The following is a 19,779-nucleotide window of genomic DNA, read 5'->3' on the forward strand; positions in this document are numbered from 1 at the left end:
TTGTAGGGCTAGTTGGACATTTTCCTATGAAACATCTTGCCCTCAGAAAATGCTGCTTTCCCAAAGTCAAAACTTTCTGCTGAAACATGTCACTTTAGGTGAAATTTCACATAATAGAACACAGCATTTCGATACGGGCAAACTTTCTGGAATGGAACATTTTGATTGTCTGCTTCATTTTTTAAAGTATTATAAAGTAAGACGTCAATGTGAGAATGAAACATTTCAATTTTATAGAAACCTTTTGATCAACCTCAAATAATTTTTTTTCAGAATATCATTTGGCTGGAAATTTCAATTTACTTTGGTTGGTTGGCTGGTTGTCATTCTGTTTCGGAATGGAAAAATATTCTGAAATTCTGAAACGTCCCATGAAATGGAAAGTCCAGTTCCCGCCCAGCTTTAAAAGATTCCAGATGGGTTGTACTTGGAAAAAAAACCCACCTCAGCTTTACTCTGTCCCTTCAATAATCAGATTTGCTCCCACTAAATCTCTTTGCGGTGACCAAGCATAGGGTAGGAAGATTTCCCACCTTGCAGAGTATTTCAGAACTGGCAGGGCAGGCTTTTGCAACAACAGCTCAGCCTGATAGTCCTATTTCAAAAGAAGCAAGTGTCTCATTTTGAAATGAAGAATCCAATCTGCTTGGACTAGTTTTGCATGGAAGATGCAAAACACTTTTTCAAAATTCTCAAGCGGTAGCGGTTTCTTTCAGGAAGATAAAGCTGCATTATCTCTACCCAGCACACAGTTAATCCCTTGCATGGTGTTTAAGCACAGCATGGACGGGAACATACATCTTCTGTCTTTCTTACATCTACAGCTTAATTTAAAAGATACACTGTCAAGAAATTTTCATAGATTTTAAAGCCAGTAGGAAACATTGTGATCATGAAGTCTATCCCATTATTTTGGGTTGGTTTAGAAAGAAGGTGGGCGGCACGGATAAAGGTTGGAGGAAAGATACTGCTAACAGAATATATTGTCAAAAATATGGTTATATTTTTAAATTTCCGATAAAAACAGGGACGGAAACATTCCCCCAAGGTGCTGTAAACCCCACAGTCTTGAGCGAGGTGCATGAGAACCAGGAAGTGAAACTGACCATAAAGAGAAAGTGAAAATAACCCGTTCATGTCATGTGCAAGAAACAGGACTATTATTATATAGGACCAATCAACCCCAACCGAGATGAGGGCCCCATTTTGCTAGGTACTAGACAAACAAACCGTGAGATGCAATTGCTGCCCTGAAGACCCAATAGCCCTGGAAGGATTATTCCTATTTTACAGATGAGAACTAAGGTTTAGAGAGATGATGTGATTTCCCCTAGGACAGACAGGCAGTCTGTGGAAGAACTAGCTCTGTGTTAACAATTCAGGCAGGGTAGCAATGGCCGTCAGGGCGTGATCCCCAACTCCGGATCTCGGCAGGAGTCTTGGCGGTCATTTAAAGGGCAGCCACACTGCAGAGGAACTCACCTTTCCAACCTGAATTCCCTGCTCTTAGAAAGAAGAAGGCAGCAGGGGGGATGCGTGTTGCCAGAAGCCAGTTGTGTCTGCCCAATGCTGGCCAACAGGCCCAGGTCGATGGAACCGTGATCCGACGCTGGCCCATTCCCTCGATTGCACGGTTCCTGGACTCGTCGCAGAGCAGACATGGGGCAGCTGTCCTGGGGACGGAGTGCAGGAGCAATGTCGCCCAGCCAGGCAATCTACAGCAGGAGTTTCAAAGTGCGGTCGTGGCCCAGTACTGGGTTGTGGAGTGTCTGGCGCTGGGTCTCCTTGCTTAGCCTCCCAGGGACCCTGGTGGCTCTGGTCAGCACGGCCGAGTGGGCCATTAAAAGTCCCATCAGTGATGCTAAGGCTGGGTCATGACCCACTCTTTGAAAACCACTAGGCTAGTCCCACTATGTTCTGACACTGCCCTGCCCCCCGGAAGTGACCAGCAGCAGGTCCAGCTCTTAGCCAGGGTGGGTCACGGGGCTCGGCATGCTGCCCCTGCCCCAGTCATCAGCTCTGCCCTTCCATTGGACAAGAACTGGCCAATGGGAGCTGGGGCAGCAGTGCCTATGGGTGAGAGCTGCATGGAGTTGCTCACGCACCTCCAGCTAGGAGTCAGACTTGCTGCTGCCGTTTCTGGGGGGCAGCGCACTCTGTGATGCCGGGACAGACAGGAGACTGCCTTAGTACTCCTGCTGTGCCATTGACCGGGTGCCACCAGTCCCCTGCCCCAGCCCTGAGCCCCACCAGCCCATAGCCCCCATCCTGCACCCCAACCCAGAGCCCTGACCCCTCCCGCACCTCAACCCCATGCCCCAGCCCAGAGACCCTTCCACACCCTGAGCCTCTCATTCCCAGCCCCATCCTGCAGCCCTCACCCCACCCTCTGCCTCCTCCCGCTCCCAGATCCCAAACCCCTCAGCCTCAGCTCTGTTGGGTCATAGGCATCAACAGTTTTCAACTGGGCCACCTGAAAAAAGGTTTGAAGGCCGCTGCTCGGCAGGGTTAGCTCGCAGCTCTTTGGGGGTGTGGGCCTGAATCCCTCCACAGCCCTGTCTCCGCTTCGCCTTAGGCAGACGGTCAGGTGAAATAGTTTAACGGTTCCTTCTGGCCTTCAAATCTATAAACAATGATTAAGCTAATGACTAGGGCAGAGACCCCCCTGGCTACCTCCTTACCCCAGGGCAAAGACTGTCTGCTGCTGTGTTGCCACGAGCTGCCTGCCCCTAGGCAGAGAGAGGGAATTTCTTACTGAGCCGACACCGGTAAATTCATTCCGCTCCTGGCGCGTTCGTGGCTGGGCTGGACCCTGGTGAGGAGGCACGGGAGGGGGTATCAAAAGCCCCTCCAGTCACGCTGCTGGTTTGCTCCCTTAATTAAGGTTGTGAGTCACTGCTGGAGAGAAGGCCGTCCCCCTCCTCTTCCCACGCTCAGAGAACATCTCCTCCCTAGAGAGAGGAGGCGGAAGGTTTCTGCAAAGTCCAAGTGCAAGATGTGACGATCTTCTCCCCTTTCCCCCTCGGGTCTGGATTCACTTCAGCGAGTTGCATCCTGGGAGGACGTGAGAAGCCCTGAGAGCACTGGGAGGGGCGTGGGGCATGCAGCCCTCTGGTGCTCTGGAAAGACATCCATTTGCTCCCAGCACCCTGTGCCCTGGCCTCCTGCGACACAAGACACACAACTGCGCAGAGGAGAGACGGAGCATTCTCTCCTGGCCTTGGGCGCAGGAAGTAGGGGTGCACCATCATCTCCATGGTTGGCCAGAGACGGACCCTCCAGCCTGCACCCGGAGTCTTGGCCACCAGCCCCAGGAGCTCTGCTGCAGGCCCTGGGGTCCCAACCACCAGCATCAGGGTCCTGGTCGCCCAGCCCCATGGTGCTGGCCCCGCACCTGGGGCTCCACAACTGCCCCTGTCTGTGGCCCCACCATGGAGTGGTGAGGGGCACAGATGGGGTTAAGGGGATGCAACTTAGCACCCCCCACCCTAAAAATTGTGCCAGCATCACTGCTCTTGGCCCCCAGGCCAGGGTGACAAAGGTGCCGCCTGTCACATGCCCGTAGCAGCAACTGACAATCCCCACTCATCTGAAGTCGAGGGAAGAGCGCTTTCCAGGTCAGTCTAATGCCCTCGCAAGCAACATCAGAGCCCCTTGCCCTCTCCAGCAATGGGAGTGGCCGGGCGGACTACATGGCAGACTGGGATGCTGTGAGGTTTAGGGTCAGCTGGGTGCTAATTTCAAGATGCACAAGGATGGGAAGGTGCAAGCACTAAGTCAGATGCCTGATTGGGCTCGGTCCTGGGGTCCACTCACTGTGAATGGTACCTCCTGCTGGCCATGCTGGGAATTAGCTTGGCCAGACATTGCCCCTCCAGCGGTGTCTGTCCCCACTGTGGCTCCTCACACCCAAGACTGTGGGCTCCTCTTGTGGCTTGGCCCTCCACTTCTAGGGCACTCAAAGTCCTTCCAGACCCACTGGCTGGCCTTTCCAGTGGCCTGGTGTGATGGGGTGGACTAGGCCCCGACATCCCTGCTGGAGGCTGAAAGTCTTGCCACACCCTGCCCCAGAGACAGGAGCAGAAGAGAGGTCCTCCAAGCAGGATAGAGTGGTGGCCTCTGCAGTGGCCAATCCGAGTGCAGCAGGCCGCTATAAAAGAAGCTGCTGGGCCAGGGCCTGGCAGTTCCCTCTTGGACCTCAACTCAGCCAGACCTAAGGGCTGACTGAAAGAGCAGCAGCACTTCAGACAGCTCCAAGTGGGAGCTGGACTTCAGACTTGGTCAGAACCAGGCCCACAGGCTGAAGACTAGCCTGTAAGCCAAGGACAACACCTTGCAGAACCCTGGCCAGGGTCCAGGAAAAACTTAACCGCAAAGCCTGAGAGAAAGGGCTGGACAGAGCAGCTTCCTGCGGAAGTGGCAGGGAACGCGACAGCAACAGACTCCATTGATACTCAGCAGACAACTGCTACATACAGGGTCCCAACGACAGGCTGCACAAGTGGAGTGACTCCCAGTGAGGATGTGAGGGGTGCAGGATGAATGGGCGAGGCAAAATCCCACCGGCTTCCATGGGAGCAGAAGTGGGGTCATGAGTCGCTAGAGACATCGTCCTCTGTGGGCCGCCTGGCAGTCATGGTGCACTTGACATCGGAGGAGCTCAAATCACTTTCCAAAAGCCAGCCAGCGTCTTCTGCCGAGAGAGGGAGTCATGGAGAACGGCTGCGATTTGCCCAGGGCCACATGGCTCCTTGCACCACAAGCCACAGCCAGTCCCATTAGAGCAGTGTGAAGATCATCAAGACAGGGAAGGACATTGAAAGGAGACCAAGAGGCTAGGTCCCCCACTCCGCCTGGCACGTAACCATTTGCTGGCTAGTGGCCAGAGGGTTAAACGCAGCCACGATGTTTAAAAAATACAGGGGTTAAAATCTAAGGTCTTAGCCAGTGGGTGAGGAACCTCTGTGAGCTGGGATTTAGAGCAAACATTCACAGTTTGCACAGTCCTGGAGTCTGTGCAAAGGGATCACACAACCGGCAGACTCTCTATGGCCCAACTGAGCACTGATTGGCCCTTTATTCCGGGATGGTCCAAGAGGCGCATGCAGTGGCGCTGAGGTCCAGGGGCTTATGCCACGGCGGCCTATGTCTTCTGGGTTCTGCCATAGCACCGATACGGCCGCGTGACCGTGGCAGGGGTCTGAAAGGAGCGTTCTTTATCCCACCTGAAATGCAGGCAAGGCTCAAGAGGGATTGGGCTCCTCTCAAGTCGCTCTGTAAGTGAGTGACGCGGGTAGGCAGCGGGGGCTGGAACCCTCCCACCTTTCCCCTTCACGATTTAGGATCCGCTGGCTGTGCACCTGCAGTGAAAACTGCCGTGCCAAAATGAGCGCGGCCTTGCTGGTGGCTGCGCCTGCAGCTGCCATCTGCTGGATTCAATCCTGGGTGACTGACTGTGCGGGTTGCTCCTTGCGGGGAAGGAAGGGAGGCTGCAGAGTGACCACCTGGAACGTTCCGACAGAGCCGAAGAGACTAATAAAGATGGTGGAGATTCGAGGCCAAATGCAGCACTGGTGTGAACTCATTGATGTCCACGGGCAGGCGGTAATATAGGAAAAGGAAGGCACAGCCTTCCCAAACTGCCTACGTGCCTGGCCGCTGAAGGCTGGGACCCTTCCCCCAGCCACTGGGGAAGGGATGGGGGCATGGTGTGGCAGCCCTGGCCCTCCACATAGAGAGGAAGGATTGGGCTAGCAGTGGGAAAGGCTTGGGTCCAGGAGCGGGGCCTCAGGCGGAAGGCAGAAGCGGATAGGGCTTGCCTTCCCCAGCTAGGCTTTCACCTTTGCCCATACTCACATCAATGGAGTTGATGCCACAAAAAATGTGAGACTTCATCAGCATGGAAGGGCATAACAAGCGGGGTTCCACAGGGGTCTGTTTGGAGACCTGTTCTGTCCAATATCTTCATCAACAATTTAGATATTAGCATAGAGCAGTGTTTCTTAAACTTTTTAATACTGAGGCACACCAAACAATAATTTTTTTTATGAGGAATACCAAGGATTTTTTGTTAAGCAAAAAAAAAAAAAAAAAAGCCGGGGAAAAAGTTATTGAGAAAAAAAAAAGTCACCTGCCCCTTTAAGGGTGGCCATTTTGAATTCTGTTGTTCTCTGCGGCACACCTCTGACTGCCTCGGAACACAATTTAAGAAATGCTGACATAGAGAGTACAATTATTAAATCTGCAGATGATACCAAGCCGGGAGGGGTTGCAACTGCTTTGGAAGATAGGGTCAAACTAGAGACATGGACTGAGGTAAACAGGGTGAAGTTTAATAGGAAGAAATGCAAAGTGCTCCACTTAGGAAGGAACAATCAGTCTCACACATGCAGAATGGGAAGCGACTGTCTAGGAAGGAGTACGGCAGAAAGGGATCTAGGAGTCATAGTGGACCACAAGGTAAATGTGAGTCAACCGTATGACACTGTTTCATGATCTGGGATGCATTAACAGGAGTGCTGTGAGCAAGACATGAAAAGTCATTCTTCCATTCTACTCTGCACTGGTGTATTGGTGTATTGTGTCCAGTATTGGGCACCACATTTCAAGAAAGATGTGGAGAAATTGGAGAAGGTCCAGAGAAGAGCAACAAAATGATTAAAGGTCTAGAAAACATGACCTATAAGGGAAGGTTGAAGGAATTGAGCTTGTTTAGTTTAGAAAAGAGAAGACCGAGAGGGGACATGATAGCAGTTTTCAGGTATCTAAAAGGGTGTCACAGAGAGAAGGGGGGGAAATTGTTCTCCTTGGCCTCTGATGATAGGACAAGAAGCAATGGGCTTAAACTGCAGCAAGGGAGGTTTAAGTTGGACATTAGGAAAAACGTCCTAACTACCAGAGTGGTTACGCACTGGAATAAATTGCCTAGGGGGGTTGTGGAATCTCCATCACTGGAGATATTTAAGAGCAGGTTGGATAGATATCTCTCACTGATGATCTAGGCAGTTAGGTCCTGCCATGAGGGCAGGGGACAGGACTCGATGACCTCTCGAGGTCCCTTCCAGTTCTAGGATTCTATGCTTCTATGAGACAAAAAGACCAAACTGAACTTTGACAGCGTGGAACGGCCAGAGGACGCTTGGACAGGAAATGCATCCAGAAAGCAGCAATGGGCCCAATGCTGAACCTTCTGTCAGATTTCCACCCTGGCCTTCCCCACATTCTGGGGATATGTGTAAATGGGACCGAGGTTTAAACCACCCCTGTTCAAGCATCTGCCAAAAACAAGCTAACCCCCCGCATGTGTCCAGTGAAGAATTAAGGGCCTGACCCAAAGCTCATTGAAATCAATGAGCTTCACTCCAGTAGGCTCCAGAAGCCATTGGTGTGGACAGATTTGTGACTGAACTCCCCTCTGAAGAGCTGTGTGAGCCACCGCCTCGGTATGCGGCTTCCTTTAGTCTACAGGAGCTTCAGGGGGTAGCCGAGTTAGTCTGTTACAGAAAAAAACAACCAATCGTCTAGTAGCACTTTATAGATGAATCAAACATGTAGATGGTATCATGAGCTTTCGTGGGCACACTGGTCATCTGAAGACATGGGCTGTGCCCACGAAAGCTCATGATACCATCTCCATGTTTTGTTAGCCTATAAAGTGCTACCAGACCATTGGTTGTTTTTTAATCTACAGTCAGGGGTCTGGCCCCAGCTGGCAATTCGTAACTGTTTACCTGGATTAGCAAATGCCTTTCCAGAGCCCACCCTGTTCAAATACAAAATACGGCTGTTCTGTGGGTAGCCCCTTGCATTGCTGAGCCAGGCGACATGGGTGACAATCACCGGAACCTGCCAGTGAAGCTCGGCCCATCTCTGTCCTTTGGTGGAGAAGGCATCTCTGCTAGGGCAAGGGCAGCAGCATTTCTTAGTAGCCAGCCCCCTAGCAATGGCCTCACGTCTCTGCTGGAGTCAAGAGATCCAGTGCGTACCAAGAGGGAAGACTGGCCTCCTCATAGGAGGAAGGTTTCTTTGTCTGCCATCAACGCTGCACATATTTGAGATCCCTGTGATGGAACAGGGTGTGTTGGCTCCGGACCCTCTACTCAGCAAAGCACCTGATGCTTCACACCGGACTGACACCAAAGGGAGTGAAGCAGGAGCTCCAAGCTGAGCCCAGGGTTAAGTGCCTTGCTGATCTCAGGCCCCGAAGGCGCTAGTGTGATCAGGGGCGGGAGGAAGGAAGCTAGAACAGCAGATCCTCTTTAAACAAGTTAATCCATACGCAGGCCTGCAGGGCTTTCCGGCAAAGCTCTCATAACTCCCTTGGGGGCCGCAGGGATGTGCGCAGCACATTTGGAACCAGCCAAGAGTGACACCGTATAAACAGAACAGCCTCCTCACAGTCCAGTGAAAATCCACAGCAAGCAGCACATAACTCTCCAAAGGGTAGAACAACTGTCTCTACCCCCGTCTCTTTCAAGACAGAGTCCATTGCTTATTGGCCTAACCTGTTCCTAAGTATCTGGGGAAGAGAGACCCAAATCCCTGCTTGACACATGAGAGCGCCCCTTGCATACATGTGACACAGACACTCACCTGCCAGCTCATCCTTCCCCACATTTTCACCCGTTTGTGTGAGGCACATCCGGGACTTGCCGGCAACTCGCGTGGGAGAGTCCAAGCTTGGAAGCCAGCCTTCTGACGTTCTTCCTTTCAGGGCGCATCCCACGACATTTTATGTGGTCCTTCCACGTTCCTATAACTGCAGGGGTAACACCTGCTCTGGCCCCCTTTCGCAACCCACTGAGGAAAGAATATGGGATGCACGGACGGACAGAGCAACACGGGTTGGCATAGCAGACAGGCCGTCCAAAGAGAAATTCTCAGAGCTGGTGAGAGACTTGGCTGGGCCCTGGGAGGAGGTGGCTCCGGACTCCCCAGGAGGGGCGGGCCTTGAGGGGAAGCAGGCAAATGGGGACTAGCCTCCTCCAGCCAGCCCTTCAGCACTGCCTGTCACGAGGGGCTCCAGGGGCGATTTAAAGGGCCCAGGCTCTGGCCAACGTAGTGGTGATGGCCAGGCGCTCCAGGTCCTTTTAAATCACTGGGCCCTGGGGCTGCGTCTCCCTTTGTCTGCGCCCCCGTGGTGACCCTGGAAATCTTTTAAGATGTCCTAAACAACCAATGCCCAGACATGCTACCAGCTGTGTGGCCGTGCCATGCCCCCGACCCCAGCTGAAGGGAGTGGATTTGATCCCCGACACACCCTGCAGACTGTCCTTGCACACTGGTTTTGCTGGGGAAAGGGGAATGTGGTCGTTTGAGATCTTCTTGCCCTTGTCGTTCTGGAGACGGTAGAGCACGTGTCCTTCCCTAAGTATCCTTGAAGGGTTAATGCGCACAAGAGCCCTGGCAGTACACCCAGGGCTGGAGAGCTGCTATAGATCAAAGGCAAGGAAGGGTAGCAAAATCTTCTCCTCTCCATCAAAACCATTTATGTCATTGGGTAGCACATGGGGCCTAAGTGTGCCCAATGGAGGAGAGCTGAAAGCGGATTGGAGTGTGCACCGGACCATGTTTTTCAGCATCCCCATGAGCTTTATTGTTTCCAGTACAATGAAAGAGCTAAATGCCCAGGGCAGGGCCACCGAGAACGTGCAGCGTCCTTCTGGGGCTGAGCAGACACAATGGTACGGTCCTATAGCGAAGCTACATTTGGGGGCTTTGGAAGACACCAAGTCAACACTGGAGTGGGAGTCTAGACAGTCTGCTGTTAATGTCCATGTCCCTCCCTCAGCCTTTCCCCGGCACTGGTGCGTGATTCCCTCTCCAACCACAGTCCCAGGTTCTCAGTAGATCCCCTTCACTCTCTTGTTCTCCGGATCGAACGGCGACTTGGTATGGGCCGTGGCAGGGTAGGTCACTCCCATCCTCTCCAGCTCATATTCACCACTCTTCACAAACTCCAGGGAGACCTGCAGTGGGGACAGGACAGAGGCAGTGAGATGTGGGACTCCCCCACGTAGCTCTCCCAATGTGTTAAACAAACCTGGCAGGGTGTAGTGGGCATGGCCAAGAACATTGCTGGGCTGCGACAGCGTGTTTGGAGGCTTGCTGTCAATGCTGCGGTGATGAAGAGCATTGGGCTCTGTGGGTATGTCTGCACTGCCACCCTAGTTCGAACAAGGGTGGCTAATGTAGGCATTCGAACTTGCAAATGAAGCCCAGGATTTAAATATCCCAGGCTTCATTTGCATGTTCCCGGGCGCCGCCATTTTTAAATGCCCCGTAGTTTGAATTCCCTGCCCGCAGCTACACGCGGCACGGAGTAGGTAGTTCGAATTAAAGCTCCTGCAAGGAGGTTTAATGGTAGTTCGAATTAGGAGCTTTAATTCGAACTACCTAGTCTGTGCCATGTGTAGCTGTGGGCAGGGAGATCGAACTACAGGGCATTTAAAAATGGCGGCGCCTGGGAACATGCAAATGAAGCCCAGGATATTTAAATCCCGGGCTTCATTTGCAAGTTCAAATGTCTACATTAGCCACTCTAGTTTGAACTAGGGTGGCAGTGTAGACATACCCTATCACCTTTTGCTTCCAAATTTACTGATTCAACTCCAGTCTGGATTAAGAATGTCCAAAGGCTCACGCGCTAGTCTGGTCGTTCCCCCTGTCGACATCAAAGCCCTTTGTCGGCAGCCCAGGTAAACCTCATTCCACGAGGAATAACGGGGCTGCCGACAAAGGGCTTTGATGTCAGCAGGGGAGCGTCCAGACTAGCGCGTGAGCCGACAAACAGCTGATCAGCTGTTTGTCGGCTTAGCGCGGCAGCCATGTAAATGTAAATGAAGCCGCGATCATTTAAATCGCGGCTTCATTTGCCTTTGCCTATGTGTCTAATCTACATGCCTCTGCCAACAGAGGCATGTAGTCTAGATACAGCCTAAATGTGTGGTGCTTACTGCTTCTGATTGACCTGTAACCAGTGGGGGCTGGGACAGCTCCCCACCGGCCATGGGCAGGGGGCTGCTCCAGTTGCACAGGGGGCCCATTGCGGACAGGGGGTGCTCCTGCCGGTGCTGGGAGCCAGTCAGCCCCAGCGTGGAGGAACCTTGTGGGCTAGGGGGCTGTTCTAAATGGCAGCAGAGAACTGGAGCCCTTTGCCCAGCCGGGCACAGTCACCCCACACCGGTCCTCATGCGGGCGGCAGCATGAAAAGAAGCCAGCCCAAAGGTCTCCTGCCGTCCGTCCTGCTTCAGGGCAGCTGCACCGGCATCCATCAGCGTGTCAAGCTGCACCCCCCGCACATGCCACCCCCCCAGCGGCCTCCTGCTGCAGCAATTATCCTGTAAATCAGGCAGGAGTTGTCGCACCGAGCAGAGAGACGAAGGCTGCACGTTAACATCAGCTTGATGAACTGCGCCTTTCCGCTGGAGGCCCTCCAGCCAGCACCTCCGACTGAAAGCAACGCTTGCCGCACAATAGAAGCTGGCAAGGTCGGGGGCCTATACAGAGAGGCCTCTTGTATGCGATGCCGTGCTGATTGCCAGGCTCGATTGCGTTAATTGGGGGTTAACAGCACCTGAAAAGGCCCTCAAGGGCAGAGGGGGCAGAGTTCTGGAAAATGACTGAGCTGGCTGCCAAATTAAAGAATTCTTGATGGCGGGTGTTTGAATGGGGAGCACTGAGCTACCGGGCTGCCTGGCGGGGTCGAGCTGAATACTTGCTTGTCTCTCCAGCTCTTTACACACAGGAGGAGCCAACCCTCTCCTCACATCCACCCCTGCTGCCTCGTGGGCGTCACGAAAGAGCCCCGTGTTAGTTTGTGCTAAGGAAAAGCATTATAGCTTTACACATTAAGCCTAATCTGTGGTACAAGAGGGAAACTGAGGCATGCCACTGTTGGGGAAGGCTAGCAACAAAGAGGTAATTCGAGGGAGTGGAAAGTCATGAGTACCGATAAAGCGCCCTTGGTCTCGGAAAGTTGTAGCTCACTCGCCCATAGAAGTGTTAAGGAACTAGCTGTAACGGGTTCCCCTAACAGATCTTAGGCAGTATTTTAAGTTATAATAGGCCACCCCGATGGGGGTAGAGATGTTTTCTTGTCTTTCAGATCATCAGAAAGCGCTGGTGCCAGCTGAAGAAACAACAACAACAACCACCACCACCCATGGTTCTGTGTCATGACACAATAAGTTTGTGTTCTGTCCAAGTTTGTCTTGTGTGTCTTAATTGTAATAAGAATTGCAAATATTGTTGTGTGTAAGATATTGTTTTAATGAAAGGATACTTTGAGTAAAGCAGAAGCATGAATTTAAACCAACAAAATTAATAATTAGGCCCAATCAATTGGCAACTGTAAACTTAGTCAATTGGCAACTTTAAACTTTAGTGAAAGGATGATAGTTTAGTAATTGTTTAGGCTAGGAGAATGTTAACAATGTCTCCACAGGTGAATAAAGAAGAAACTGAAAAGAAGCAAGGAGTGCATCACGTGAACAGAAGGACTGGGAGTGGGGTAACAGCCCTCTCCCCCACCAGATTAGTTTTGCTTTAATGGCTACACAAATGAAATATTTAGCTTCTGTAAATTTGTACACCAACCATAAAGTGGTTTGGCAAGATATAATAAGAAATCTATAAGTAACAACATGGCCAAGTGGGACATCAGCATATTTAAGTAAAGATGCCCACAACAATGAGGAAACTAGTATCCTCACCATTGCAATAACAGCTACTTGCCCTGCTACTTACTGGTGCCTGATGCCTTAAAAGGCCTCAAGAATTATGGAATTGCATAAGTTAACAATTAAATATCTGTGAACCATGCTTGGTCCTATAAGAGAAACAGTGACTTTAGTAAACGTAACCTCCTTCAAGTCACATACATAGAACAAATACACAGTTCTCTGAGTTAAAGTTTGTATGGAATATTGTGGGAAAGAAGCTAAACACTGACATCAGGCCACTGAAGTTGGACCTACTGACTCCCACTGGGGCTTACCACTTAAAGCCCAGACAAGGTAACCCCTGAGGCATGGCTGTCATTTGTTAAACAATGGCCATTGCTAACTTGCCGTATTATTAACCAGGTCCTTGAGGACAAAATAAAGCCTCCCAATTGTGCATTGTGCCCTGAACAGACCCCTGTCCCAGAACCAGGACAACTGTCACTGGTCCTTACCTTGGTGATGTTCCACACTGGTATAGACCAGCTGTGTGCTAGACTGGCTAATCAAATTGGCAAGTGCCTAATTAGGCAACGACGGGGCTTAGCAGATACCATCGCAGATTGGTTTAGGCCTGGAAACTCTGTCAGCAACACTTATGTCATAGCCCAGAAATTAGCTGTAACGGGTTCCCCTAACAGATCTTAGGCAGTATTTTAAGTTATAATAGGCCACCCCGATGGGGGTAGAGATGTTTTCTTGTCTTTCAGATCATCAGAAAGCGCTGGTGCCAGCTGAAGAAACAACAACAACAACCACCACCAGGCTGGTAGATGCAATAATATCCAATGCCTGTAAAGGCCTAGACACCAGCCAAGCCAACCGAGTGATCCTGGATAGTTTGAAAGATCTGTCCAGCTCTGTGTCCACTTCACTAGATCTAACCAGATATTTGGACCAGAGATTAATTAGATTGTTAATTAATGGAACTAAATTAAAGGTATTAGAAGGCCAGTATTGAAGAATAGGATAGCTTTGACCACCCAGCCCTTATGGTGGTGAGTCCCCATCTCCCCCGTGCCTACCCATGGGAGTGGGGAAGTAAAGAATCCATGAGGACCCAAAGGCCCACAGATGGCAAATGGGAAAACAGATTAAATACTGTGATGCAAAGATTAAATAATCGGCAGACCCCTACGGGCAGTCCGATCAGTAAGAGATTTCTTCCCTACAGGGAGAACCTCTCCTGGCCACACTGTGCCACTCAAAGATTCTAAATATGCACCTGAAGACACTGTGGTAATCAAACACCCTAGTTTGGGAATGCAAACCCGTGTACTGCACTCCTACAAGGGAAAAGGAGTCTGGACCACTGCAGACGCTGGGCTAACACCAATAAGCATTACTGAGGTTTGGATTGTATCCAAGACCGGCGAACTTTTTGTTTTATTACAGGAAACTGAGGCAATGGCCCTGAACAGTGCTCCAGTGGGATGTATCCCTCCCAGCGCTGGTGTGAATCCGGGAAACCATCATGAACTTTTTGTATATATACCGCTTGCTGTTGCAGTGCTTGCAATCGCTGGTTATAGACTGAACTATAAAAAGAAACCTAAGCTGAAGCAAGACATGGTACTCCAACTCGCCATGGTCTTCTTCCTCATCCCAACTGCTATTGCTGTACCAGAACACCTTACTTGACTCCTCTACTAGACTGGAAATCGAGTTTGTCCCTCTCACCCCAAACAACTGGTGGAACAAGAGCAACATCTTCCAATGGAGACCGGTATGGTTCGATAACAGCGACCACCGCAATCCTCAAAATAACTTTAGGGGGAGGCAAGGAAAGTGGCAACAGATAGTATGGGGTAAGACATGCTGTAACTAAGAATGTAAACATCTCATGGCTAAATTAGTTAGCCCAAGAGCTAGAATTTTCCCTAACTCCTTTTTTACACTCTGTTATAACCACTGGTTTAACCACTGTAATTTTTGTAATCATTTTCTGCATAACCCTATGTATTGTGCAATGCCTAGTTAATGCAGCTATCTTTTCTGTGCACATTCGATATACAGCACTAGGAAAGGACCCACGCCAATTCCTAGATCCTGAACCTTCTATTCCGGCCATCGGGCACTTCTAGATTCCCCCAAGGTGGGCAAGAGGTGCTGGTATCACCGCCATCTTGTATCCTGGGATGTGGTGTGTCGTATCAGGGGGTGGAATGTAGCCAGACAGAAACCCCCCCTTGTAACATCCATTTTTGCTTGCCTGGAGCATACAGGGCACACAGAGCAGAAGGCCCAGGCTGTGTGACCGTGAATGGCTGTAAACAGAGATACGCAAATTGCTGACCAAGAGGCTGCCAAGGAGTGCCCTTGACTCAAACCCATATTGATACGAACACACATCCATCCGCGGGGGGAGGAATCTCTCGCCCAGTAAAAAAAGGTCTAGTGCTCACAATTTAGTTATCTCTCTTGCAAGTGTAAATTAACTTGAAACTTGCTTGTAAGAACTGACGCCACAAAACGGACCAGTACAATTCGGCATCTTAGATAAGAAAGAGGATACGGGCCCCCAGGGGTATATAGATGGGTCCAGCAGCGCATTTTATCTGAGTGTCAATCTACCATCTATCTGCTGGTCGGGTTTGGTGTTTGATCTCCCGAGGTTCCAAGGTGACGCCCACCTCATATTCGTCTTTCCTAGGAATTGAGAGACCGGCCCTGGCCTGACACGCTGGAGTCGAGAGGCACAGAAAGGGGTAAAAATTGTACCTGGATGTGGTCCTTTGTTTAAGTATATATATAGTGTTAGAGCTCTTTAAAGATTAAGCTGTCACTTGGTACCATTATTTCTATTTTCTATCTTTATTTTCTTTGTAACCATTTTTAAAATCTGTATTTGTTAGCATTTAAGAAATAGAGCAATAGCCATTGTAACCATATGCTTTTATAAGTCTTTTAATAAACCTGTAACTGTTTAAGCTTTAACCTGACTCCTTCAGTTGCTGTAACAGAACCAAGCACAATTTAAAAGAACTTCAGCCGGTCATAAAGGGACAGACATAGGGAGAGCTTGGGCATTTGGATCTGTGTCACTCCCAGGTGACAAGATCCGTTGGGGCACCTTTTCAGCCTTTCCTAGGCAGCCCTCTGTGAAGGAACCCCTGTGTTCTAGCAGCTAAAATCTAAGGTGTAATAAGCTCTTCCTATATAACGGGGCGTCTGTTGGCCTGCTGGCCACCCTCTGCGATGGGACCCCGGTCCTAGCAGTAAAGACACGGACGTTAAACCTTTTCTCGGAAGCATACACACACACACTGCCCTGACCGTCGGCTGACATAGTTCTGTGGAGGAACGAGGAGGCTCACAGAGGGGAGAGAGAAGCTAATGAAAGAGAAAGGGAAGGAAGCCGAGCTAAGTGACCTGAGCATCAATTCAGAGTTGGGCCCAAAGTGGAATCGTTTAAGGGCATCCCGGCGGCTGAATGCAGCCTGGATCCAAATCATGGCTAGCGTAGGTTTTGGCTGCATGTGCATGTGAGGGGTTAACTCTACAGCACTGGGCTGGCACGCAGATGCTCTCTGCTTTTTCTTCCACTCCCTTTCCCTGCAATGGGAGGAGAACTGGTGGCTAAACAGAAAAAAAACCATGCTGGAGGCAGCTCTGCAGAAAGCCAGCAGGGTCTCAAGCCCTGGCAAAGAGGGAGCGAAGCGTCACCTCAGAGAGAAAAAAGCAGCACTTGACTCTGACAAGCTTCAAACCTGGCGCGCCTCTCTTGCCCTCCTGAGAGTTCAGCTCCAGCTTTATCGACTTTGGTCTCTGGAAACTGATATTTTCCTACAATGTTTACTGGTGGTGCTGCTGCAATAATTTGCAACTACCGCCTACAGTGCCCCCGGGTGCCAGCAATGGTGAAAAAGACCAGAGGAATAGAAGAGGTTTTGCAAAAATTCATGTATAGTCACCAGAGTCTATTTCTCCGGCTCCCTCTGCTTATACCTACAGTTGCTGCTAAGGGAGCTTGTGGGACTAGACGTATTTAAGCATCGTGAGAGCCTGTCATAATAAGATGTCACCATGTGGCATCACATCATGATGCCTGGAAGCCAGAACGGGTTGGAGGGTTGTTCATTGTAACAGGCTGAAATGTGGAATGGCTCAGTGGGCAGGCTGCTTGCCTGAGACAGAGGTTCAAGATGCTTCTCCACCAAAAATTCCCTGTGTGATCCTAGACAAGTTTACTAGCTTCTCTGTGCCTCATATTCCCATCTGTAAAATGGAGATAATTGCCCTGCCATGCCTTAGAAGAGGATAAACACAATAAAGACTAAGAGATGTGACCTACAGTAGCAGGCCTCTATAAATAGCACCTTACTTAGGTACTAACTAGGGGTCAAATTCTGTTATCACCAGACTTCTCCTGCTTTTGATACCACCGGCAAGGGATAACGTGCTGTTCCAGCTCACCTTCTAGCCTGCGCCTGCTTTCAAGTGGGTGCCAGAGTGTAACAGAACAGCTTAAACAATGAGGAGCCGTGTGGCACCTGAAAGACTCACTGATTTATTTGGGCATAAGCTTTTGTGGGTAAAACTCACTTTGTCAGATGCATGGGAGTGGAAATTGGCTGGGACACAGACACAGACACACACACGCGGGAACATCCAAAGAAAGGGGTTACTTATCAAGTCCAGGACTAGAGTTAATGAGGCCAGTTCAATCAGGGGGGAAGTGGCTCACTCCCAGCAGCTGATGGGGAGGTGTGAATATCAAGAGGAAAAATTGCCTGTGTAGTGGGAGAGTGCCATTCTAAATCCTTATTTAGTCCTACTCTGATTGTTGGCAAATGAATTGCAGCTCTGCTGTTTCTCTTTGTAGCCTGGTTTTGAAGGTTTTTGTAGCAGGACGGCAACTTTTAAATCCATTACTGTGTCTCCAGGGGGTTAAAGGGTTCTCCTGCTGGGTTTTGTATGTTATCTTTCTTGATGTCTGATTTGTGTCCATTTATCCTTTGTCACAGGGACTGTCCGGTTTGGCCAATGTACATGGCAGAGGGGCACTGCTGGCACTTGTTAGCATAGGTCACATTAGAAGATGTGCAGGTGGATGAACTCCTGGTGGGTTGAACAGCTTGATATTTTTTAGAATCATTTCCATTTCATTAACAGGACCTCTCTTGAAAAGTAAGGCATTTGATACAGTTTTGCATTACCGTCTTATCAATAAACTAGGGAAATATAACTTAGATGGGGCTACTATGGGTGGGTGCATAACTGGCTGGATAACCATTCCCAGAGTAATTATTAACGGTTCACCGTCATGCTGGAAGGGCATAACAAGTGGGGCTCTTCAGGGGTCTGTTTTGGGCCCGGTTCTGTTCAGTATCTTCATCAATGATTTAGATGTGGCATAGAGAGGATACTTATTAAGTTTGCAGATGATACCAAGCTGGGAGGGGTTGCAACTCCTTTGGAGGATAGGGTCATAATTCAAAATGATCTGGACAAACTGGAGAAATGGTCTGAGGTAAATAGGATGAAGTTTAATACAGACAAATCAAAGTGTTCCACAAATGAAGGAACAATCAATTTCACATATACAGAATGGGATGTGACTGTCTAGCAGGAAGTACTTCAAGAAGGTATCTAGGGGGCATAGTGGACCACAAGGTAAATACAGGTATGGCTACACTGTCGCTTTTTTCAATCCTTTTTTTGGAAGAGGTTTTTCCGATATTTGACCCATCTAGACTGGGCCAAATTTCGGGAAAAAAAACCCTCTTTTGGAAGCCCCTTTATTCCTCATGGAATGAGGAATACAGGGGCTTCCGAAAGAGTGCATTTGCTCTTCCAGAAAAAAAAAAGCGGAATAGCAAACACATCCCTAAATGCGGAAGAGATTTTCTGGGATACGTCCGGTATCCCAGAAAAACTCTTGTAGTCTAGCCATACCCTGTGACTCAACAGTGTGACACTGTTGCAAAACACCCAAACATGATTCTGGGTTGCATTGACAGGAGTGCTGTGAGCAAGACACGAGAAGTCATTCTTCCGCTCTACTCTGCGTTGGTTAGGCCTCAACTGGAGTACTGTGTCCAGTTCTGGGCACCAGACTTCAAGAAAGCTGTGAAAAAATTGGAGAAGGTCCAGAGAAGAGCAACAAAAATGATTAAAGGTCTAGAAAACATGAGCTATGAGGGAAGACTGAAAGAACTGAGCTTGTTTAGTTTGGAAAAGAGAAGACTAACAGGCGACATGATAGCGGTTTTCAGGTATCTAAAAGGGTGTCACGGGATTGGCGGGGGAGGTTGTTCCCCTTGGCCTCTGATGACAGGACAAGAAGCAATGGGCTTAAACTGCAGCAAGGAAGGTTGATGTTGGACATTAGGAAAAGCTTCCTAACTGTGAGCTTGGTTAAGCACTGAAATAAATTGCCGAGGGAGGTTGTGGAATCTCCATCACTGGAGATATTTAAGAGCACGTTAGACAGACACCTGTCAGGGATGGTCTAGATGCAGCTTAGCCCTGCCATGAGGGCAGGGGCCTGGACTTGATGATCTCTTGACATCCCTTCCAGCTTTACTGTTCTATGATTCTAAGTGCTCATCTCTGGAAATCCTTTCTCTCAACTGAGGCATAGTGTGGCTTCCTTAAGCACAATGCAAGCGGCTGTGTTTGTGTGGTATTTCTTCCACCGTCAGCTCTCTCCCTGTGCAGCTGGTTGTAATACCCAATGCAGCTCTATGGCTGTTCTACGGCCGACAGCCTGGCTGCCCAGAACTGTGCAAGGTGCTTTCAAACCTGCACTGCAGACTCCAGCTTAATGAGATTCAAAGCAAAAAACTCCTGATGTGGCAACTTTTAAACTCTCTGATTCCACACTTCTTGTCCTTCTCTCTGTTTGAAGCATTCATGCCTTTTTCCATGCTGCATCTGTCAAGGTCAACAGTGTCTGAGTGGGAGGAGGAAGCCACATCTGAACTGCAGCAATGCTAGGCCCCTCCCTCTGGCTACCCTAGCATCGACCGGCCATTCATTTTAAAGCTACAAGACCGGAGCTTTTAAAATTTCACCTCTCCTACCGGAAACTGGCATTGGAGAATACTGAGTT

General features: G+C 49.8%; 1 protein-coding gene across 1 annotated transcript in view; it reads right to left on the reverse strand.

Annotated features, from left to right (window-relative positions):
• Positions 1 to 9,570: 9,570 nt before the first annotated feature.
• Positions 9,571 to 19,779, reverse strand: part of SARDH (sarcosine dehydrogenase) — a 125,278-nt gene continuing 115,069 nt past the window's right edge. Inside the window, exon 21 of the mRNA XM_075905253.2 lies at positions 9,571 to 9,968. Coding sequence (XP_075761368.2) covers positions 9,843 to 9,968 — 126 coding nt within the window. The 3' untranslated portion in view covers positions 9,571 to 9,842. The remainder of the gene's footprint in view (positions 9,969 to 19,779) is intronic.

Source organism: Pelodiscus sinensis, chromosome 23, assembly GCF_052426305.1.
Source record: "Pelodiscus sinensis isolate ZL-2025 chromosome 23, ASM5242630v1, whole genome shotgun sequence".
Taxonomy (NCBI): Eukaryota; Metazoa; Chordata; order Testudines; family Trionychidae; genus Pelodiscus; species Pelodiscus sinensis.